This window comes from Phasianus colchicus, chromosome 30 (genome assembly GCF_987193195.1).
Source record: "Phasianus colchicus chromosome 30, bPhaCol1.hap1.1, whole genome shotgun sequence".
NCBI lineage: Eukaryota > Metazoa > Chordata > Aves > Galliformes > Phasianidae > Phasianus > Phasianus colchicus.
The window spans coordinates 3,722,255-3,744,517 of NC_143465.1; the positions used below are offsets into that span (position 1 = coordinate 3,722,255).

At 60.9% G+C, this 22,263-nt stretch overlaps 1 protein-coding gene across 4 annotated transcripts; it reads left to right on the forward strand.

Annotated features, from left to right (window-relative positions):
• Positions 1–606: 606 nt before the first annotated feature.
• Positions 607–22,246, forward strand: ARHGEF11 (Rho guanine nucleotide exchange factor 11). Of its 4 annotated transcripts, XM_090127131.1 has the most exons (42): positions 633–735; positions 6,157–6,186; positions 6,875–6,966; positions 7,329–7,427; positions 8,474–8,523; positions 8,602–8,659; positions 8,943–9,121; positions 9,218–9,289; positions 9,615–9,734; positions 9,967–10,021; positions 10,112–10,188; positions 10,645–10,782; positions 10,911–10,985; positions 11,378–11,479; positions 11,853–11,951; positions 12,489–12,531; positions 12,621–12,717; positions 12,797–12,919; positions 13,134–13,157; positions 13,539–13,683; positions 13,814–13,910; positions 14,384–14,413; positions 14,660–14,789; positions 14,897–15,076; positions 15,475–15,522; positions 16,021–16,208; positions 16,285–16,431; positions 16,698–16,777; positions 17,048–17,173; positions 17,268–17,385; positions 17,608–17,786; positions 17,861–17,936; positions 18,103–18,270; positions 18,374–18,461; positions 18,566–18,667; positions 18,869–18,951; positions 19,027–19,233; positions 19,313–19,549; positions 19,942–20,034; positions 20,289–20,488; positions 20,588–20,774; positions 21,032–22,246. In XM_090127131.1, the coding sequence occupies exons 1-42, from the start codon at positions 701–703 to the stop codon at positions 21,079–21,081; spliced, it is 4,527 nt and encodes a 1,508-aa protein (XP_089983257.1). In that variant the 5' UTR covers positions 633–700; the 3' UTR covers positions 21,082–22,246. The 4 variants fall into 4 exon arrangements, with proteins under 4 accessions (XP_089983258.1, XP_089983259.1, XP_089983261.1 ...); XM_090127132.1 differs by lacking the exon at positions 6,157–6,186 and having other exon boundaries at positions 607–735; XM_090127133.1 differs by lacking the exon at positions 6,157–6,186 and having other exon boundaries at positions 607–735; positions 13,817–13,910; positions 14,663–14,789.
• Positions 22,247–22,263: the final 17 nt, after the last annotated feature.

A 22,263-nucleotide genomic window follows, 5' to 3' on the forward strand; every position in this document is an offset into this window, starting at 1 on the left:
TGAACACCTCAAATCTCTGCTGTCCCTACGGGTGCCCCAAATCTGTGCTGCCCATGGGTGCCCCAAGTCCTCGGTTGCCCCAAACTTGGGTGCCAAATCTGGGTGCCAAATCCGGGCGCCCATCCCGCCCCCCCCCCCCCCATCAGTCCCCGCCGATCGGTGCCGCCCCCCCCGCGCCCACCCGTCCCCATTCATCCCCATCCCCCCGCGTGCCCCCCAGACCCACGCCGCCCCCCGCACCGCTCGCAGCCCCGCTCCCCGCCCCCCGGCCCCCCCATATCCGGGTCTCTCCGCCGTTCCCTAAAACCCGGCACCCCTCCCTCGCAGCCCCCGCCGGCTCTGCCCGCTCGGCGGCGGGGCCGAGGGCCGGGCGAGGCCGGGGATTGGGAGGGCCGCAGGCCTCTCCCTCGGCCCGGCCCCCAGAGCCGGGCGGCGGGGCGGGGGGACCGCGCCGAGCCGGGCCGCGCCGAGCGGAGCCGCGCCGCGCCGAGCCGGGCCGAGCCGGGCCGGGCCGGGCCCGCCGCGCTCCCCGGGCCGCTCGGGGGACGCTGGAGCCGGGCAGCGCCGCGCCGCGCTCCGCCGCGGGGCCGCCGGGCGCCCGGGGATGGTGGCGGCCGGCGCGGGGCTGCGGTTCCCCGAGCCCTGAAAGCGGCTGCGGCCCACGGGCGCCGGGCGGCGGCCGCGGGGACGCGGAGGAACCATGAGCGTGAGGCCGCCGCAGGCCGCCCCGGACAGGTGCGGGGGGAGCGGGGGGAGCGGGCGGCGGGGTCCGGGGGGCCGCGAGCCGCGGGGGGAGCGAAGTGCGGGGGGTGAGCGGGGTGATGTGCGGGGCGCGGGGGGGGCAGGACTGCGGTGATGGGCAGCGGGGCGAGCGGACGCAGCGGTGCTGGGGTTGTGCGGGCACCGCGGTGCTGGGCAGTGGGGATGAGGGCATGCGGTGGTGCTGGGCAGCGGGGCTGAATGGATGCGGTGGGGCTGGGGATGAGGGCATGCGGTGGGGCTGGGGTCAGTTGCATGCAGTGGTGCTGGGCACTGGGGGTAAACAGACACAGCGGTGCTGGAGCTGAGTGCATGCAGTGGTGCTGGGCACTGGGGCTGAATGGATGCAGTGGGGCTGAGGCTGAGTGCATGCAGTGGTGCGGAGCACTGGGATTGAACAGGCACCGTGGTGCTGAGCGCTGGGGCTGAGTGCATGCAATGGTGCTGGGCACTGGGGCTGAGCGGGCACAGCGGTGCTGGGCAGTGGGGCTGAATGGATGCGGTGGGGCTGGGGCTGAGTGCATGCAGTGGTGCTGAGGTCAATTGCATGCAGTGGTGCTGGGCACTGGGGGTGAACAGACACAGCGGTGCTGGAGTTGAGTGCATGTAATGGTGCTGAGCACTGGGGGTGAGCGGGCACAGCAGTGCTGTGGTTGCCTGGGCACAGCGGTGCTGGGCACTGGGGCTGAGTGCATGCAGTGGTGCTGAGGCTAATTGCATGCAGTTGTGCTGGGGCTGAGTGCATGGAATGGTGCTGAGCACTGGGGTTGAACAGACACAGTGGTGCTGGGGTTGTGTGCATGCATTAGTGCTGGGCACTGGGGCTGAGTGCATGCAGTGGTGCTGTGTGCTGGGAGTCAGCAGGCACAGTGGTGCTGGTGTCGAATGGACCCAGCGGCGCTGGGGCTGAACGCACGCAGTGGCTCTGGGTGCTGGCATTGGGTCGGGTGCCTTGTCCTGTCCCCTTGGTGCATCCCTGTGCCCCTCGCTGTGTCCCACCGTTGGGTTCCTTTCGCCTGCAGGTTGGTGGTGGGTTATTTTTAATTAATTCTTGCTGATAGATTAAGTGCCCACAGCTCCCCCGGGGCTGAACTGTGTGACTGTGGGGTGGCTGTGGGTGGGACCCCCCCCCCCAAAGAGCCCTTCTTCACATCCCCAAAGCGCTGTGAGGTTTGGCTGAGGTGCTGCAGTTGTTGTTGTTGTGACCCTAGAATGGGGACCCTGAAAAGATGCAGCTCAGCTTCAAGGAGCAGCTGGCTGATGTTGGAAACGGTGGCCCGAAGGAGCAGGGAGCAACGCTGTCAAATAACTGTGGGGGCATGGTCCAGGTGGGAGAGGGGATGCTGCCCATCCATCAGGCGTTTGGATGTTGAGAACGCTTTGTGGGGAGCCCTCGCTGGGTGTCCGTGCTCCTGTGCTGGGCTCTGAACCCGTCTCACCGCCCGGCTCATCCGTCCGTCGCCTCGTGGCTGTGGTTGGGGGCACTCAGTGCTGGGGTAGCTTGGCTGCTCCTCTCTGTACCCCTGCCTGGTGCTCAGTGTGGGCTGTGGGTAGGATTAACCGAGTGCTTCGCCTCTGGGATGCAGCACGGCTGCAGAGCCACACACCAGGCTCTGCCTTGGGCTTTGCTGGGCTCAGTGGTGGTGAGGCCATGATCTGGAGGTGCTGCTTGCTGTGACCTGGAGCGGGTGCCAGGTGTCGGTGTGAGGCTTAATGCCTCTCTATGCTCCTTAAATAGCTGCCGTCCTGCTGCTCCGTAAGGTCAGCAGCCTCAGGTGCCCTGGGAAGCTGTTCTCCAGCACAAAAGCAACCTGAAAATGGGTGAAATGGTGTGAAATCGAGGACTTTCTCCCTCTGGCTTGCTGGTGAGGGGCGGCCTCAGGGTTTGCGCAGGGAAAAGGCAACCTGGTGCCGTCCTGGTGCCATCCCAGTGCCATCCCATGGGCAGGGATGTGTGAAGATGATGGCACTCAGTCTCTGCTCTGCAGCCTCCAGCCTCAACCCACAGGAGCCATTCCCAGCGCTGTTCCTTGCAGCTCCTCGTGCTGCTCTGATGGAAGGGTGCCGCAGGGCGTGCGTGGTGGGAGGGCAGGGAGAAAGCGTCCCTGCAGGGCAGTTGTTCTGTGCCTCACTCGCTGCCTCGCACCTCATGTGGCTTCAGGGGTGAACCACCTCGGCCATGCTGGGTTTGTCGGGGCCGAGCGGCACCGTGGGCACGGCAGCAGAGCCACGTGGGAACGGTGTTTCCTTCACAGGAGCCCGGAGCCTAGCTTTGCTTTCCCTGCCTGCCACCCTCTGCACTCCCGTGCCGCGGGCAGGGAGGGGCAGGATGGCAGACAGTTCTCCCAACAGGGAGGAGAGGGTTGGATGGGCGCGGGCTCGCTCGGTGCCGCTGGCAGCACTAACGCCGCAGCATTTGTGGAGCACAGTTCATGTGCAAAGCGCTCCTCAAACATCGTTCAGGCACAAATGCTCATCTCTCAGCCCCTCGTGCAGCTCTTGAGCAACAGGAGCTCCCCGGGCGCTGTGCTCCCGGCTCCTGCCCTGCTTGGCACAGCTGGCATGGCTCAAGGCGTCCCTGCGGTTCCACTGCGGTGTCCCCACTGTGTCCAGGTCCCCACCAGCAGCTGCAGGACCAGGTCCTTCCTACAGGCTGTGGCCAAGGTCTCACCCCTCTGGTGTTCCCTTCTAGGTTGCACCTTTGGTGTCACCGTCACCAAAGTCCCCACCTCGCCACATTGAGGCTCCCTGCAGGGAATGGGCAGTGCCAAAATTCACGGGAACGGAGTCTGCCGCGCCATTAAGTAACCGGGGCTGCTGCACTCGTGTTAATTTTTTTCCCCTCCCATTTAATTAAAAACCTTAATTTAAACAAAGCTCCCACGGAATCATGTCTGCTGCAGCAAGGTTGCTGCAGGAACCCAGGGTTTTAAACTCAGTTTGCCGTGGACGTGGAGCTCTGCGTCTGATTTGCAGAAGGAAAATTGATACCCACGGGCCAAGCTTTGCTTCGCTTTGCTTCTCTCCCTCGGAAATAAAAGCAACAAGAAGACAAACAAACGGGTTGGCTGCTGAAAGCCCAGCGAGGTTGGAGGGCTCCTGTGTGGGTATCACAGTGCAATGGGGCTGTGCTGCCCGTTGGCTTCCCTAAGCAGGGCTCGCTGAGCTCCGCGCCTGACCTGCGATGCGATGCACACGTGCCAGGCTGGCTGTGCCGGGCTCACACCGTCCCCCCTGTGCCACACCATGGGGAGGGGGAAGGAGAGGAAGTTGAATCATTTTTAGCTGAAATTCCTTCCTTCCTTCCTGCCCCAGAATATCAGGAGGGGAAGGGCTGTGCGGCTCGCTGGGGCCGTGGGTTGCAGCGGGAAGCGCCGATCAGCGCAGCATCGCACTGCAAGCATCCCGATTCCCTTTCCAAGTTGGGTGGTTTTTTTTTTTTCTTTTTTTCCCCCCCCTATCCCAGCGAGCTGCCCAATTCCGAGTGGTGTTTTTTCCTCTTTTATCCCCTGTTTATTTATATTGTTGGTAGCTCCCGTCCCGCTCCGGCCAGGCAGCGTGCCGTGCCGACGTGTCTGACGTCGGTGTCCCCGGGAGGGGACTGCAGGGAGCAGCCATTTGGAGACGGGGAAGGAAAAAAAGATCCCAGCCCGGAGCCAGCAGCTGCACGGCTCTGCCTGCAGCCTGACCCACTTTGAGGGTTTGATCCTGTTTCTCTCTTAATCGTTTAATTGTGGCGTTTGCTCTGTGTGGGCAGCACTTGCTGGGCCGGGGGTGTTTGCTCTTTAGTGTGGGTGATGTGCTTTTTTTCCCTCCTTTTTTTTTTTTTGCCACTATTTTCAAGCTGAATTGCCCTTAGGATTGCCCTGTCCCATGGGAAGAATTCTGCCCTAGGAAAGAGCCGAGTGATGCCGCTGGTGCCCGCTTCCTCCTGAGTGCTGCGGTGCCACTATGGGGGCTCAGCATCCCCAGCTTGCTGACATGGGGACGTCCCACCCAGAGATGATAATTGAGCTAAAAATAACCAGAACTGGAGAAAATAACGTCAGTCCAGGAGCAGGACTTGCCCTGGGCGCAGCAGAGCGTGGGACATCGGGCTGGGGCCGGTCAGAGCCTGGCAGCCGTGGGGCTGCAGTGAGTCAGGGCCCTCTGTGAGTCAGCCCTGCAACCGCGGAATTTGGAGCCTGGAGGGCTCCGGAGTGAAATCTTTGAGGAAAACCCAAGGGCTGATGTTTGTGTGGTCACAGATTTAGGAGGTGATGTCTTCCCCAGCGTTGGGCCAGCGGAGCTCGTCGGTGTGCGTGTCACCTCCAGGGCGAGCATCTGCACGGCCCCAAATCCCGGAGAATTGCACCCAAAAGGGAAATCGCAGCGCTGCTGCAGCCTGGCTCAGGGCTCGGTTGTGTTGGCGCTGCCTTTGGTTCAGAACAGGCGTGGTTTGGCTCCCCATAAGTCAATTAGGAAGAAGCTTATGCAAAGCCGAATTAAACTACTCTTTTAGACGGAAATAAGCCGGCGCTGGCCCGGCGGCTGCGGGTTATCCGGGAAGGGTCCGGCTGTGAGCTCGGTGCACCGGGCTCTGTGCAGCTCCAGTTGCCAGGTTTACAGCACAGAGCTCACAGCACGGCCCCTCTGGGGTCTCTGCACGTGGGGCGATGCTGAAAGAACCGACCTCAGCTTGGCCTGGATAAAGGCACCTCCTGCCCCGTGCCCGCCTGCCTGTAATCCCATGGGTAATCCCAGGGGTAATCCTGGGGTAATCCTGATGGGTAATCGCACCAGGATCACGTCGGTGTTGTGCCCCTGCATTTTCAGCCTATGAATGTGCCTGGGCTCCATCCTGCCAAGGTCCTGATTGCATCCCCCTGATTGCAAACGTGATGGGGTGGATCAGCAGCTGTGCCCAATGGCTGCTTGTATGGGGTTGGAGTTAGCATGGCCCCAGCAGCCCCCACTGAGATGCTTCCCAATGGCCAGGGCCTGCAGGGAGCTGGTTCTGTGCCATGGCCCTGTGGCACTGGGGCAGGAGGAGAGTGCTGATCCCATGGAAAGGGGTGAATTACTCAATGCCTGTAATTGTGGTTTCGGAGCTGTTGAGTCTTGGAAACTGGCAGTGTGGCTCTCCGGCTGGCACTGCCTCCAACTTTGATCCTGTGGGGGTTTGGGTGGTGCCAGGACCCCACTGTGTGCCCCCAAAGTGGCGACAGAGGGTCCTGGGGTGCCTTTCCTTCATGGAGGTTGCTTGTCCTGCAGGATGCGGGGCGGCAGTGTGGAGTCTGGCTGTGCTGTGTGTCCCTCTGTCTCTTGATCTGTTTGTCTCCTCTTTCCCCCTTCCTGCACTGCTGTCTTCTGGGTCTTGTGCCACCTCCATTGGGGTCTGTGCTCTGCTGGCAGCAGAGCGGGCAGCAAAAGGCAGCGCCTGCCCAGGTAAGCAGGGTCGGGGCTGCCTGAACTCGCACGCTGCACCCTCGCTTCACTGCAGCCCTTGGGGGCAGGGCACGGACCCATGGCTGCTCCTGCCAGTGGTGCTGTGGCCCCAGCATCACTCTCCTGGTGCTCTGGGACTCCCAGCTCCGGCACGGCCCCGCAGCGCTGGCAGGAGCAGGGATGAGGAAGCAGCTGTGTTCCCATTTGGGAATGGAGGCACTGTCTGGGCCCCCACCTCCCGCTGCCATCCCTCCAGCACCAGGCGAGGGGATGTGCTGCATCCCTGCAATGGCCCAAAGTCCTCAGGCAGCTTGTCCATCCTGCACCCTGCTGCGGGACCACAAGGCTCAGCGAGGGGGCGAAACATCACTGAACCATCTGCTGTCCGTCCGTCTGTCTGTCCATCTCTCTTCCATCCCTTGCAGCTTCCTCCCTCTTCTGCCATCAACCCTTCTGCAGCCTGCCGAGCCCTGCGGCTGCGCGCACTGCATGACGCCCCTGTCCTCTGCCTGTCCGCTGTGCTGCTCTCCCTGACCCCCCTGAGCATCCTTTGGGGCTGGGATGGGAGAAGCGCTTTCCCAAGGGGCAGGCAGGTGCCAGCTGCTGGTGCTTCCCTACGTTGGGCATGTGTTGTTCCTGAGGAGAAGCCAGGTCTCAGTGGTGACTGGGGACCGTGCTCTCCCTGCAGGTTGAGCAGCCTGTCTTCCCTGGGTGATTCGTCTTCAGAGCGGAGATCTCCAGGACACCGCCGTCAGCCCTCTGATTCCTCCGAGACCACAGGTGGGTTCTTGTAATTGAGGACAGTGCTGAGCTCTTTGCTTGGTTGGAGAGCCAACAGCTCCCAGCGTTAGCAGTGTTGGGCTGCATCACATCCATGCACAGGCTGTGGATAGGAAGGGACCCTCCAAACAGCAGGCTTCAAACAGCCCTGAAATGTCCCCTGGGCTGGGATGGAGCTGTGGGTGTGGGGTTGGTGCTCCTATAAGCCATAATTTCCATCCTGCAGCAGGGATGTTCTGGCATTGAAAGGCTGGGTTGCACACAGTGGTCCACACTGCAGCCCCAAGTGCTGCTGCAGCTCCCAAAATCAGGCAGAGCCATGGCTCAGAGCTTCACTGGCTTTTCTTCCTCTCCCTCCCCAGGTTTGGTCCAGCGGTGTGTCATCATCCAGAAGGACCAGCATGGCTTCGGCTTCACCGTCAGTGGGGACCGCATCGTCCTCGTCCAGTCCGTGCGGCCAGGTGAGAGGGTGGGGGGGCTGGGGGACACCTCGGGACCCCCTCACCTGCTCCGTGCCTCTGGAGAAACGTAGCACCAAGGGTTTGTCTCCTCAGCGGGGGATGCAGCGGGGTTTGGGGCATCCCTGGGCAGGGACAGGTTAAGTTCTGCCATGGGTGGGTGGGTGGGTGGGGAATTCCCTCCAGCAGCCCTGGGTAAACACACGTCGGCAGCGCGCGGCTCTTGGCGCTGTGCTGCAGGAGATGCTGCTGGTTTTGCAGTATAATGACTTTGCGGGGTGGCAGGGCTGGGAGCAGCAATTTAGACAGACAATGAGCTGCTTATTTTACAGCGGATGTTCCCACCTCCTCCCCCTTCCCCCCCTCCAGCCCGAAAGCCAGGAAAAATGAGAATATAGTAAAGGGAAAGCACTGCGGGTTTCAAGGGCACGTTTGCACTGGGGTTCCTCTCTCCTATAACAGGAGCTCTCTCCTATAACGGGAGACCCCTCCATGCCCCTCGCTCCAGAGAGACAGAGACTGGGACGGGGCCTTCCCCAGCTTTGCTGCTTGGTGTGTGGTCACATGCACCCACCTCAGCCAGGCGTGGGACGGCGGGGACGCCCACCCGCGTCACTCACTGCCAGTAGTGAGAGCACTGAGAGCCAAAAGAATCCCAGCGATCCCATGTACTTTCCACTTTTGGAGCTCATTGCTGTGTCTCAGCCCCTTGGCCTGGAGTCGGAGCTCATGGAAACATTTCCTCTCGGTTTTGGCTTGAGGAAAAGATAATTTTCCCTGTATTTCAGCCTCGGTGGCTTTGTTACAGAGTGGAATGGGGAGAGGAGCAGAGCAGCGCTGCTGCTGGGCCCCTCTCTGGTGTCCACATGCATGTGGTGCTCTGGGATGTGTAGGAGTCACTGCGGATGCTGGAACCTGAGTCTGGCCAAGGATGGGAAGGGCTGGGTTGTGACTGCTTGAGCAGCACAGGGGCTCTTTGGGCTGGAAGGTGGTGTTCACATCGTGTTGCACAGCTCTTCCTGATGTCGGTCTGTCTGTCTGTCCTGCAGGAGGAGCGGCCATGAAGGCTGGGGTGCAGGAGGGGGACCGCATAGTCAAGGTGAGCGTCGTGGCCTGTGCTGCCATGCCCTGCTGCTGTGACCGCAGCTGATGGCTCTCCTCTCCTCCCCTCTGCCAGGTGAACGGCACCATGGTGACCAACAGCTCCCACCTCGAGGTGGTGAAGTTGATCAAGTGTGAGTATGGCCACAAACTGCCACACCTCTGAGCTTGAGGGCCTGAGCTTTCCTTTTTTTGCTGCTGGGGACAAGGCTACATCCCCAGCCGGTGAGGGACAGCATTATGCCCAAGGGCAGGGCTTGGTTCTTGGGAGAAGATGAGGTAATCTGTCTCAGTCTGTCCACAGGCACACAGGGATAGGGATGTGCCCACCCATTGCTGCGATGCTCACCTGATGTTTCAGGGAGTGAATAACGGGAGATTTTCTTTCCCTTCCCTTCTAATCCTGGATGTCCTCAGCTGGTGCCTACGTGGCCCTGACTCTCCTGGGCTCCCCACCACCGTCAGTGGGGCTCTCCAACTCCCAGCAAGACATGAGCACAACAGGGGCACCCCGCAACGCCCCTGCCTGCCCCCCACCACCTCCGCCCCCACCACTCCCCCCGCCGCAGCGCATCACTGGCCCCAAGCCCTTACAGGTAATGTATCCTGCCCACCCTGCTCTCTGCCTTCCTGCAGGCTGCAGTGCATCGTGGGCAGAGCTCAGCCTGTCTTGTGTCCAACCTACATTGCAGGACCCTGAGGTTCAGAAGCATGCAACACAGATTCTGCGGAACATGCTGCGGCAAGAGGAGGCAGAGCTGCAGGTACAGTGCTTCTTCTCCTCTAAGAGTGACTCTGGGCTGGGTGGTCCCTTGCTCGAGCTGGTGAGCACTGAGAGAAACTCAGCTCTCCACCCTTCTCTTCTGCCCAGTTAATGGGCTCTCACAGCAGTCCATAGCATCCCAGCCAGACTGCGCTGGTACCTGGGGGAGATGTGCAACATTTGGGTACTGTTTGGCCCAGGGAAGCACTTATGCACACGTCGGCCCATTGAGCCACACAGCAGCTGTGTGTTTGCCCCCATCCCATGAGCAGCAGGGCAGGCTGATGGGTTTGGGGTCGCTGTGAGCATCCTCATCTCTCACTCAGCGCTTCTACGAGGCGTACAACCGCAACCCTGGCACTGTGGTGGGGGAGCAGATCGAGGGAGCGCGCCGGCGGGTCAGCCAGCTGCAGCTCAAAATCCGCCAGGAGACCGGTGGCTCCGTGGTAAGCAAAGGGCACAAGTTCTATGGGAACCCTAACTTAGGTTAGGCACCAGGCTTAAGGTGTCCTGGGCTCCCTCTGGGGATGGGGAGTGTGGCCATGGGGGTGTTCCTGGTTTCCCACTTTTGCTATGGTGGGTGGGGGCTGCTGCAGTCAGTGTCCTCTTGTTCTGTGCTGGGGTGTCTGCCTGTGCTGGGTGACATCCCACTGGTCCCACATTCCCCTCACCTTGCAGGATCTGGGGAGACTGTGTGGTGATTCCAGCATGGCGATGTTCAGGGCAGCAGAAGGTGAGTGGTGCTGGCAGTTTGTACTTCCCTGCTCCTCAGTGTGCACAGGGCAGTCCTGAACACAGGGCTCAGCCTCTCCTCTGTTCCCAGGCCGCCTCTCGCTGGACTCTCAGGATGGTGACAGTGGGTTGGAGTCGGGCACAGAGCGGTTCCCCTCTGTCAGCGAGGTGAGAGCACAGCCCAGCTCTGCTGGACCCTGGCAGCGATGGGGGAAAGTGTTGTTTAAAACTAAATGTCCCCTGGAGTGGCTGAATATGACAGCAGGGTGCAGGTGGAGGGGTCTTTGCAGCACTAGGAACCAAGGGCCTGGCTTTGTAGTTGTAATTACTTGCTTACCTTCTGAGCAAGCTGGATTTCTTGATGCTCAGAGCTGAGATTGCAGTGCTTGGGCTTGCACTGTATGTCCCGACATTGTTGCCCCAGAAATGAGGGGTCCCCAGGCTCGTGCTTCCAGTCTTAAACAGCCCTGAAGGTTTTATGTGGTTTCCAAGTTCGCTGGGCTCATGGAGGATGTGGTCTTCATGGTCTCAGAGCTGCAAAGTGCTCTTGAGGGACAACCCTAAGCTTTCCTGCCGGTCAGGCAAGAGCCATCCCCAACCTGTCCCCTCCAACACCCTGAGCAGATCTCCCTGAACCGCAACTCTGTGCTCTCTGACCACGGCCTGGACAGCCCACGCACCTCCCCAGTCATCACCGCCCGCCTCTTCCAGCACCATCGCCGGCAGGGCTCCGATACCGCCTTCACCCCCACCACTGAGCAGGTAGGATGGGACCAGTGCCCTGGGCACACAGCATCACCCAGCTAGCAGGGTGACGATGGCACGTCGAGTGTCCCCACGCTCCGTGAAGCTGGTGCCCAGCTCCTAACGCTGTCCCCCATCTCCTGCAGGGATCAGAGCGCACGGGACGACCTCTCATCATTGGGCCAGAGGAGGATTACGATCCGGGATATTTTAACAACGAGGTAGTGGCACCAAGCTGCTCTTGGCTCGTGTCCCATCTCTCTGGGGGCAGCTGGCCAAGGTCACGGGACAGGGCTGTCACTCCTGCCATGCTCCTCCCTTTGTGGCTGCATGCCCTGGAACCCAGGAAGCAGTGACATTTAGAAATCCTCCCGAGGAGGAAGCTGTTCAGTGACCTCATCTGCCTCTGTCATCCCAGCCCGTGCCGAGAGCATTCCTGGATGACAGCTGTCACCAGCTCATCCACCGCCGTGGTGGGGATGGGGACGTCCTGGGTTGGGCTGGTGGGAAATGGGGAGCAGGGGCTGGAGGTCCACCCGGGGCTGTGCCGTGGGGCTCCAGACAAGTCGGTTCCCTTCTTTCCTAACCAATGCTTCTCCTTCGGGCTTCGTAGTGCGACTCCCTCTTCCAGGACCTGGGCAAGCTGAAGTCCCGACCAGCACATCTGGGAGTCTTCCTGCGCTACATATTCTCCCAGGCAGATCCCAGCCCCCTGGTAAGAGCTGGAGGCAGCAAGCTAGGAGGAGTGCCAGTGGGGCATTGTATCTGTGCCTTCCCCACATCCCTGGGGCCTGTGGCGCTGCTGATTTGCTGAGCACGTTGCTGAGGTGCAGGCTCTGTGTGTAGAGCTCAGGCAGCTGCTGGCAGCCGTGTCCCCAGCTGTGCAGCAGTGAGGGAAGCCCAGTGTAGGGTTACACGTCCTCCCCTTCCTCCCAGGCGTGACGCGGGGAGGGCGCTGCCCTCCCAGACCCCCACGGTCGTTTCCTGTTTCATGGCCGTCTGGCTGCTGCTCTATTGGATGTTTCACCTTCCTGCTTCTAAACCTTCCTCCTTCTTCGCTGCCCACCTCTGGTCTCCCCTCCTTGCAGCTCTTCTACTTATGCGCAGACGTTTGCCAGCAGACAACAGCAAAGGATTCCCGGGGTTTGGGGAAGGATATCTGGAACATCTTCTTGGACCGGAATGCGGTGAGGGCAGGGGTTGTGTGCCTGCATCGGGGTCCTTGCATCTACAGGGGGCTGGAGGGGAGAACCAGCTGGAAAGCCAGCATCAGTGTCACGTCCGTTGCATGAGGGTCCTTTTTTAACAGTTTTTGCCACTGACAGTGCTTTGCTGATGCTGGTTTCTCTGCTTCAGTGCAAATTGCGTAAAGCATTGCGCAGGCGTTGCACAATGGCAGCAGCACCAGGCAGCTTGGAGCAGGGGTCATGGAAGCAGGGCTGGGGCTCAAGCTCTGCCCTCTATTCCTGGGGTACCTATTGCTCGGAGGGAGCACGCTGCTCCACAGGGGTTTGTGTTCTGGGTGCTGCAGTGAGTGCTGGGCGCTTTGTGCACTGGGAGCGTGGGACTCTCAGCTCTCACGCCCCCCAGCTGCAGAAATGCTGAACAGTGACAGTGCAGGAGCATGGGGCACCTCACCCTGCAGCTCAGAGCCGTGTGAGCGTGGCTTTGGTATGCATGCTGTGTCCCAGGTTCCTTCACACACTGTTGTGTTCCTTCTGCAGCCTCTCCGAGTGAAGGTGTCGGAGCAGCTTCTGGCTGAGATTGGTGAGTGAGGAGCGCTCAGGGGCTGCTAGAAGGTCCTCACTGCACTTTCCTGCGTGGCTGGTGACACTGCCTGTCCTTTTACCACCCAGAGGCTCGCCTGCGGAATGGGGATGATATCCGAGCTACCCTCTTCGAAGCTCAGGAGATGGTGATGCCCGAGATACAGGAGCAGATCCAGGACTACAGGTGACAGTGGAATGGTCACCCCAGAGAGCTCAGCATACCTCCCGTATGCCTCGTGGTTCTGACCCCCATCTGCCCACAGAACGAAGCGCACCATGGGCCTGGGGAGCCTATATGGGGAAAATGACCTCCTGGACCTGGATGGGGACCCGCAGAAGGAGCGGCAAGTGGCTGAGAAGCAGCTGGCACAGCTGGGTGAAATCCTGTGAGTGTGGGCTGCCTGGTCCTGCCACCTCCCCAGTGTGCTGGTTGAGGTCGGGAGGGAGAATGTGGAGTAGGAGCTGGGGGTGCTGGTGGCAGAGGTGGGAGGAAGGGGCTGCAGGGGGCTCAGAGGGAGCACCCTGCCCTGGGATGGCTGCCTGGGGCTGAGCAGAGGAACCCAAACAAGCTCTTTTATTCCTCTCCATCTCTCTCTGCAGGTCAAAATATGAAGAGGACAGGAGGTGAGTGACTCTCAGCCATGGCAAGCATGCACCCAGTTGTGACTGCATTGCTGTTGTTGACTAAAGAGGGGAAAGGGGGCTCAGAGAGGAGGTGCTGAACCACCCCTTTTCCCCTGGCCTGCAGCACCTCGTCCCAGTGCCAACTTTACCCCTGGGGCTATCAGGATGTCAGGACCTGGGGAAGGAGTGTCCCCAACTCTCCTTCTTGAAGGCTGCTGCCTTTCTGTCCTCCTTGTCCCTTCCCAGGTGTCTCCTGGCCAGGGAGAAGTGATCTCTTTGTCACCCCAGACCCCACAGGATATCCCAGTTCCATTTTCACCCTCCAACCCACGGTGCCATGTCCTGGTGCTCTGTCTCCATTCAGACTCTCTTCTCTTGCAGCTCCCCCATGGCCTTTGCCCTCAGCACATACATGAACCACACTGGCATCCGCAGCCGTGAGCCACGTGTGGCCAGCACCAGTGAGAAGGCACAGGCCCTCCCGGACAAGGACAAGTGGCTGCCCTTCTTCCCCAAAGCCAAGAAGGTGAGTGGCGCGACGGCTGCTGTCCCTCTGCTCTGCTCCCAGCTCCATCTGCAATGTGTGGTTGGGATGGAGGAAGAGCTGTGGTGTATTGCCCATGTTGTGATGCCAGCATTCCTCTCGGGTGTCCCAGCAGAGCAGCAGCACGAAGAAGGACAAGGATGCCATGGAAGACAAGAAGCGTAACCCCATCCTAAAGTACATTGCAAAGCCCAAAATGTCCCAGAGCAGTGAGTATCGGGATATTCTGGGACACTGAGCTGCTCAGCTCACTGCTGCTGGGAGATCTACAGCCTTTGGGTGGCCCTTGGGCACCCACCACCCCATAGCAGGCACTTCTCGTCTGCCACCTGTGCTCTCCTCATCCAGGCCCTTTCAAAGCCTCTTGTCTCAGCCTTGCTCCCAAATGGCTTTGAAGGGAGAGGAAGGGGAGCTGAGCAGTGCTCACCCCAAAATTAATTCGCTGCCCCATCCTGCAAGCTTGCCAGGAGCTGCGGGGTGGGCTGAGATGGTGGAGAGCATGCAACGACACGTGTGTGCTCTGACACGTGTGTGCGTGTGTGCTCTGACACGTGTGTGTGTGTTCCCCCCCTCCTGCTTTCAGTTCTTACACCATTAGCTCACACGCTCCCTTCTCTGCCTCCTCCGCTGTTGATACGCAGGATTGATTTGACATCTCATTTTTGTTTTTTTTTCCTTTCAGCATTTCATGTCCCTTTGTCCCCTGTCGAAGGTAAAAGCCCTTTTCTTTTATTTGCCATTCATCTCACGTGCTCAGTTTTGGTTTGTCCCCCCAGCACTGCTGCACCAGGCTCTGGATGGGCTGTGGGGAGGGAGGAGGCTGCCCATGGGCACTCTGGATGTCCCCAGGGAAGCCCCAGTGGTGGCCTTGGTGACATCCCACGGTGAGGGCAGCAATGCCACCGTCCATCTCCTCCTGCCTGCCCTCACTGGGGTCTCTCCCTTCTCTTTGCCCTAGCAGTCAAACCCGGCAATGTGAGGAACATTATCCAGCACTTTGAGAACAACCAGCATTATGAGAGCCAGGAGCCTGGCTCGCAGCGTCTCTCCACCGGCAGCTTCCCGGAGGACCTGCTGGAGGGTGACGGGTAGGAGGGGTTTGGGGTGGCAATTCCTGCCCTCTGTGCTCTCACCCCGTGTTTTCTGCCTGTGCGTCCCTCAGCCTGATGCTCCGGGCTCTGTCTCCCCGCTGCAGATCTCGTGCTGAGGTCAAGCTGGGCCGCTCAGAGAGCTTGAAAGGCCGTGAAGAGATGAAGAAATCGCGGAAAGCAGAAAACGTGCCCCGCTCCCGTAGCGATGTGGACATGGATGCTGCAGCCGAGGCCACCAGGCTTCACCAGTCAGCGTCGTCCTCTGCCTCCAGTCTGTCCACCAGGTGGGAGCTGCCAGCAGAGCCAGGCTAGGGGGGACAGCAGTTCCCTGTGGCCCTCAGGAGGGAGCTGGGATGTCCAGTGCCTGCCCACAGTGTCTGGGCTCTGCGCCTCACCCCTTGGGTTGGGATGCTGCCTCCTGGGCAAGCCCTGAGAATCCAGGCCAAGCTCTGGCCGCTCAGTCCTTACCTGCAGAACTTCACAGCTGATGTTTGTCGTGGGAAACCAGTTAGAATTGGGTTTAATGCACATTTGTGCCCCAAGCTCTGCGTTGCAGTGGGTGGCACGTGCCCCTCATCTTGAGAGATTTGCTCCTGGGAAGTGCTGCAGGGTGCTGTATTGGGAGGAGAGGGCCCTGTGGGTGCCACGGGGTCTCATGGGTGATGCTGCCATCTCTCCCCAGGTCGCTGGAGAATCCCACCCCCCCCTACACGCCGAAGATGGGACGCAGGTGAGTGGCACGGCTGCTGCTGCCATCGCCTCTACTTCACCACCCCGAGCCCGCCGCCACCTCTAGGGCTGGGTCCTACAGAGCAGGAGGGTCACTGTAGAGGGGGCTGGGGGTGTCAGAGGGGATTTCCTAGCTTCTCCCAGGCCTTGATAGAGGGGAAGTGATGCTTAGGGCTGCCCTGGGAGGGAGGGAGGGAGCCCCCAGAGATGCCTCCCCTTGGTGCAGTCCTACGTAACGCCAGCTCCCCGTCCCAGGGGTTAGGGGGCACCTCTGTTCCCTTGTGTCTCATGCAGGAGCTTAATCGACCTATATAGATGGCTGCTGGGGGACCTAGTCTGTTAGCTCAAGAGTCAGAGGCTTGTGCTTCTTGTGCTGAAGGTCCCAGGTTCAAGCCGAAATAGGGCCCAGGTAGATATTGGCTGTGCTGGGAGTGCTGCAGGCGGGCTCATGGGGGGTAGGGTTGCAGAGTACTCCCACTGCTGCTTTTCATCCACCCAGGAGCATTGAGTCGCCCAGCCTGGGCTTCGGCGCCGACCCCTTCCTGCCTCACCTGCTGGAGGATGAGCAGGGCCAACTCTCGGACCTGGAGCCCGAGCTGGATGCACAGAACTGGCAGCACACGGTGGGCCGGGAGCTGCTGGCCAGCCTGCCTCAGAAGGAGATTGACCGGCAGGAAGTGATCAATGGTGAGGAGCTAGGAGTGAGGAGCTGGGGCTGCAGGCACAGCCCGGGGACACCTCCAACTCCTCTGCCTCTCAACAGAGCTCTTTGCCACGGAGGGGTCTCACCTCCGCATCCTCCGAGTCCTCGACCTCCTCTTCTACCAGCGGATGAGGAAGGAGAGCCTGCTGTCCCGGGAGGAGCTGGCGCTGCTCTTCCCCAACCTCCCAGATGTGATTGAAATCCACAGTAAGTTCTTCCTTCCCTCCCCTCTGCCCTGCAGTGGCAGCACTGCCCTGGGCTGTGCAGTGACCAGCCTTGCTGGGAACATCGTCCTCTCTGTTCCAGCCCCGTTTCCCTCTGCTGGGGGCTCTCCAGAGCCTGTTATTCCAGGATCTGCCAATGCCTGTGTCTGGCTGGGCTGTTTGATCGTTGCAGATCTTTGTAGCCCACTTTCAGTTTCACTCATGGCAGCAGCAGTCAAAGTTCACTGTGTCTCCCACTTCCTCCTCCAGATTCCCTCTCCGAATCTATGAAGAAGCTCCGGGAAGAAGGACCAATCATTAAGGAAATCGGGGATCTCATGCTGTCCCGGGTGAGGAGGGGTGGCTGCTCAGAGGGGATGGGGCGACTCCAGCCCTGGGGACATCAGGACATCACGTCCCCTAGGAGTAGACAGAGGGTCCTGGAGGTTTCAGTACAGAGTGCAGAAGTGACCCTGCTGTCACAGAGACCTGCGCTGTGCCCCAGTGCCGCTCACTCTGGGAACCAGAACACGGGGACAAAGGAGCTCTGGGAGAGCCACCATGGGGTCTTGGTGGGCCAGGTCTGTGATTTCTGAGCCCACATCTTTCCGTGCCCCCAGTTCGACGGCCTGGCCAAGGAGGAGATCCAGCAGGTCACTGCTGACTTCTGCTCTTATCAGTCCATCGCGCTGGAGCTTATCAAGACCAAGCAGCGCAAGGAGACCCGTTTCCAGATCTTCATGCAGGTTCGGTCCACTCTTGGGCTGCTTCTCACCCCGTGTGTCTCCTGGCTGCCCCTGCTCACACCCCAGGGCCTTCATCCTCTTCCTCCTGCCCTAGGAAGCAGAAAGCAATCCTCAGTGCCGGCGCCTGCAGCTCAAGGACTTGATCATCTCAGAAATGCAACGCCTGACCAAGTACCCACTGCTGCTGGAGAACATCCTCAAGCACACTGAGGGTAGGGGCTGGAGGACTCGTGGCTCTTCTCACCCAGAGCCAATCTCAGGGCTGTGAGGAGGGTGTGCTGCTGTCCAGCCAGGATGGGTGGGTGCTGGGGGGATTCCTCCCCTCCATCAGCTCTGGGCTGGCTCCATGTGGGCTCGGGATTCAGCCACGGGTGTGAGTGCTGCTCAGCTACACGGGGCTGCACTTGCTCCCCCTGACCCTCACCCTGCTCCAGCGGGCACCTCGGAGCACGACAAGCTGTGCCGGGCCCGAGACCAGTGCCGGGACATCCTCAAGTATGTGAACGAAGCGGTGAAGCAGGCAGAGAACCGACATCGGCTGGAGGGCTACCAGAAACGCCTGGATGCCACCTCGCTGGAGAGGACCAGCAACCCGCTGGCAGCTGAGTTCAAGGTGATCCCAGCTCCTGGGGGCTGGGGGGGGTGCCTTAGTGCCAGCACGCTCACCGCTGCCCTTCCCTGCTGCAGAGCCTGGACCTCACCTCCCGGCGCATGATCCACGAAGGGCCGCTCACCTGGCGTATCAGCAAGGACAAGACCGTGGGTATGGGCCTCCCCTCGGGTCCTGCAGAACATGGGCCACCTCCAGCCCTGGTGGCATTCTGAGGACCCTCTGAGGCTGTGCCAGCTGAAAACGTTGTGTCCTCAGGGCCATCCTTCCCGGGCTGTAAGCACAACCCTGAGCCTCTTCTCTCTGCTCTCCGCTCCAGATCTGCACGTGCTGCTCCTTGAGGACCTCCTGGTGCTGCTGCAGAAACAAGATGAGAAGCTGGTGCTCAAGTGCCACGGCAAGACAGCTCTGGGCTCCTTGGACAACAAGCAGACCTTCAGCCCCGTCCTCAAGCTCAACTCAGTGCTCATCCGCTCCGTGGCCACAGGTTGTGAGGGGACTGCAGGACGCAGGGGGTGGCAGGGGACTTGTCCTCCGAGCGTGTTCTTTGCCATACCCTGACCTTCTCCATTGCTCTGTCCCATGTGCAGATAAACGAGCCTTCTTCATCATCTGCACGTCAGAGCTGGGACCCCAGATCTATGAGCTGGTGGCACTGACGTCCTCCGAGAAGAACACGTAAGGGCTAAAGGGGTGCTGGTGCCATGGGCACTGTGTTGCTGGGGAGAGGGCTCCCCAGTGTGACCCCCCAGGAGCTGACGGTGCTCTGGGCTGGGGTCCAGGTGGATGGAGGTGCTGGAGGAGGCGGTGCAGAGTGCCATGAGGAATGCCACCTTCCCCCCGAAGCGCCAGATGCCAGAGCCCACCCGCATGGCACCTTCAAGGTGAGCAGCGTGGCCTCACTGGGAGCAGGGCTGGAGCCTGGTCTGCACTGGGTGGCAGTGATGAGTGTCCCCAGCTGGTGGGGCTGGAGACATGAGTTCTCCCTGCTGCAGGAGCTACTTGCTGGAGACCCAGAGGCAGCTCCCAGGGCTCCTGGTCCCTTAGCACTGCCATCTTCCAGTCTAACCCCTTTCCATCCTCAGCCTGGTGTTGCAGGACCCTGATGTCTCCCCCATCCTATCCCAAGTCAGCAGCTCTGCAGCAGAGGTGGAGGAGAGCTCCTCAGGTGATTCCCCGTGCTCAGTTATCCACCTGTCCCTGGGGTTGGTACACAACCCTGAGCTCTCCCCTCTCCCTGCAGCAGATGACAATCCCACGGAGCTGCTGGGCAGGGAGCAGCCCCCCGTGCTGCTGGAGGAGCCGGAGAGCAGTGAGGTGGAGGAGGAAGAGCTGCCTGCTGGATCCCTGCACACAGAGGTGTCTGGTGCTCTCCCAGAGCCCTCCATGCGCCTGGCACTGCCAGTTCCCAGCCCGGCCGAGGGGTTGGCCGAGGCAGCCCTGGAGGATGGTGAGTGGTGCTCAGAGGGGTTGGGGAGGCCCACCCTGTGGTGTCAAACTCCCCCAACCCTTCTCTCCCCCCGTCCCAGTGGAGAACCTGCGGCTGCTGATCCTGCGGCGGCTCCTGCCCAGCCGTGACACAGAGCCTGAGGATGACCTGACACCCACGCCGTCGGTCATTGGGGGTACCCACACCTGGGACTCGGTGCTCTCCAGCCAGGATTCAGCCTCCCAGGAGGTGCTGGCTGAGCCCCCCAGTGCTGCCGAGGAGCCAAAGCCCCCAGTGTCTGCTGAGGAGCAGAGCAGCTACAAGGTGGTCCGGAAAGGTATGGAGGGCTGCCAGCCCCCAACCGGGCATGGGGGGGCACCTGGGGACTGTTCCTTTCTCTCCCCTCGCTGGGATTTGGGGTCTCTCTGCATGAGCTTTGGTGGATCAAAGCTGGGGTGCTGGTGGTGGGTTATGATGGGTGCTGGTGGTGGGATGCTAACTGATGCTGGGGTGCTGGTATTTGGGTGCTGGTGGTGGGGAGCTGATGGGTGCTGGTGCTGAGGTGCTAATTGGTGTTGGGATGCTGACTGATGCTGGGATGCTGACCAATGCTGTGCTGGTATATGGGTGCTGGTGATGGGATGCTGATTGGTGCTGGTGGTGGGTGCTGGTGGCGGGGCCAGCTCACCCCTTCCCTCTCCCTCCCCCCTCTCTTTTTGGGGTGCACAGCCCCAGCGGAGGGTGCTCAGGAGGCCACGCCCTCGCCAGGCAGCAGCCAATCAGAAACTGAGCTGCAGGAAGGAGGCGGAGCTAATGTAGATGGTAAAGAGACCCCCATCCCTTCCTGGGGGTGTCCTTGAGTCCCCAGAGCCGTGTTTCCCCATTATGCCCTCCTGTCCCTTGAAGGCAGCCATGTCCTCCAGGGGGACACGTGTCCCTGGGGGGTGCTGTATCCTTGGGGAGGGGTGAGAGGGGGCCATGTCCCCGAGGGCTGTTCCCACAGCTGAGGACACGGAGTGCCACCGCAGCCCTGATGCCCCCCACTGCACTAAAACTGCTCCTTCCCTCCCTCACAGGTAACTACTTCTACGTCAGCATGCCTGCCGGGCCCCCCGAGCCTGCGCCACCTCCAGGACCCCCCCAGGCCATCCAACCGGAGGAACCCCCCCGGCCCAGCGCTGCTGAGGGTCCCCCAGACCCACCCGGCCCCCTCCACGATGTCGACCTCATCTTCCGCACCATCGAGCAGCTGACACTGAAGCTCAACAGGCTGAAGGTGAGCCCCAGTCGAGGGGGGAGATAACAGAATGGGAAACCTCAAACCTGTGCCCTCCCCACCCTGACGTCGTGCCCTTTCCCTTCCGTGCCTCCCCAGGCTGTGGAAGCTGCCCACCGGGAGCTGCTGCGGTCCCTGGGTCACAGCTCATCTGCAGACACCACCCCCGTGGGGCTCCCGGCCCCTGGGATGGAGGGGTGGTCCCAGCGGCCCCACAGCCCCGAGGCTGACAGCCCCCTGACCCGCTCCCTGCGGAGCCTGCAGGGCCACAGCACCAACATCCCAGGTGAGTGGCAGCACCCCATCTCCTTTCCCTTGGGTCTCCATCTCCCCATCCCCCTCACGGCCCCACTTTTTGCCATCCTTCTCACTTACCTCTCTTGCCCCATTCTCTCTGTCCCCCTTCAGTATCTTCTCCACATACTCCTCACCCCTTTCTCCCTAATCATCCCCTTAGAATGGCTGGGGTCGGAGGGAAACCTTCATACACCCCCTGACTCCAGCTCCTCCCCCCTCACACCCTTCTTATCTCCTCTCCTCCAGGCTGCAGAGCCCCCTTGGCCGAAGACCCCGCGCACACCGCCGACCTTTAGCCACGGAGCGGGGTGGGGGTCTCCCCCCCACAATCACTCAAAGCTGGGGAGCTGCCCACCAGCCCCCTCCACCCCCTGGGGGCTGGGAGCAGTGCCAGCCTCACCTGGGAGGTGGTGGGGGGGCTCCTCTTGGAAGGAGGGAGCACAGGACCCCTGGGCCCCCCCCCACCCTGCATGGCAGCCCCAGCCTGGCTCCCTGCACCCCTGGCCGCGAGCGCTGGATCTAGTCTGTATAAATGCACTTTGTTTCGTTCCTCTCCGTGCTGCGGCCCGCCGCTCCCCGCTGACTATAAATATGTACGTATGTGCACCCGTCGTGTAAATAACCCCCCCGTCCTCCCCCCCCCCCCGTGTCACCCCCATTGGGGACAGCGTTGTCCCCAGGGCTGGGGCGAAGGGCAGCGTCCGCCCATCCCACGCGTAGAGGCGAGGCCGGCGCTGGGGTGTCTGATATATATAATATATATAATAGAGCCGAGACTGACTGGTTGCTGTTTGATGCTGTATCATCTGTTTTATTTTCTTCCTTTCCACGGTAAAGAAATTTATTGTTGTTGTTATTTTTTAAAGAAAAGCCCAGAAATGTGCTGTTCTTCACCTGCAGGCACACGGATCCAGGCTGTGCTCCTCCTCCTGCCCCCAAGGCTGGGGGTTTGCTCCCTCCGCCGCCGTATGCTGGCAGCTGGGGGGTGTTTCAGTTACCCACTGGGCTGGAGGAAGCCATGGATGCTATCGAGGTCCTTATGGGGTGGGGGGGATTTCCCCGGGAGGAGGGGAGAACTACTGGGGATCCTACGGAGGTCCCACAGGGGCTGAGGCTTCCAGCACCTGAGTGCAGCCCTAGGTGGGGTCAATAATTAGATAGGGTCAATAATTAGATGGGGGTACGAAGCAGGAAGGAGCCGAAAGGGACGCGGAGTCACTCGGAAGGCGCGGTCAGGGCAGCGCTCGCTCCGAGCCGTTAGGGGTCGCTGCAGGCCCCGTCCGCGCCCTTTTATAGGACACCGGTGGCTCACGGCGGCACCAATCGTCGCGCCGCTGCTGAAACCCCATTGGTCCATTTCTGGACCAATCGCTGGCACAAGCCGTGGCCATTTCCAGCCAATCACCCCGCGCGCTTTGGATCCGCCTCTGGGATCTCGAAGCGCCGATCCCCGCCCCCCCCCAACGCGGTTTCTATGT

What these genes read in the sequence shown, in the direction of transcription:
- ARHGEF11 (XM_090127131.1), top strand. Translation starts at nt 701, where the DNA reads ATGAGCGTGAGGCCGCCGCAGGCCGCCCCGGACAG. An exon ending in GGTGGTGAAGTTGATCAAGT is followed by an intron (nt 8,660 to 8,942) that starts GTGAGTATGGCC and finishes GGATGTCCTCAG; the next exon opens with CTGGTGCCTACGTGGCCCTG. An exon ending in GGTTCCCCTCTGTCAGCGAG is followed by an intron (nt 10,189 to 10,644) that starts GTGAGAGCACAG and finishes CACCCTGAGCAG; the next exon opens with ATCTCCCTGAACCGCAACTC.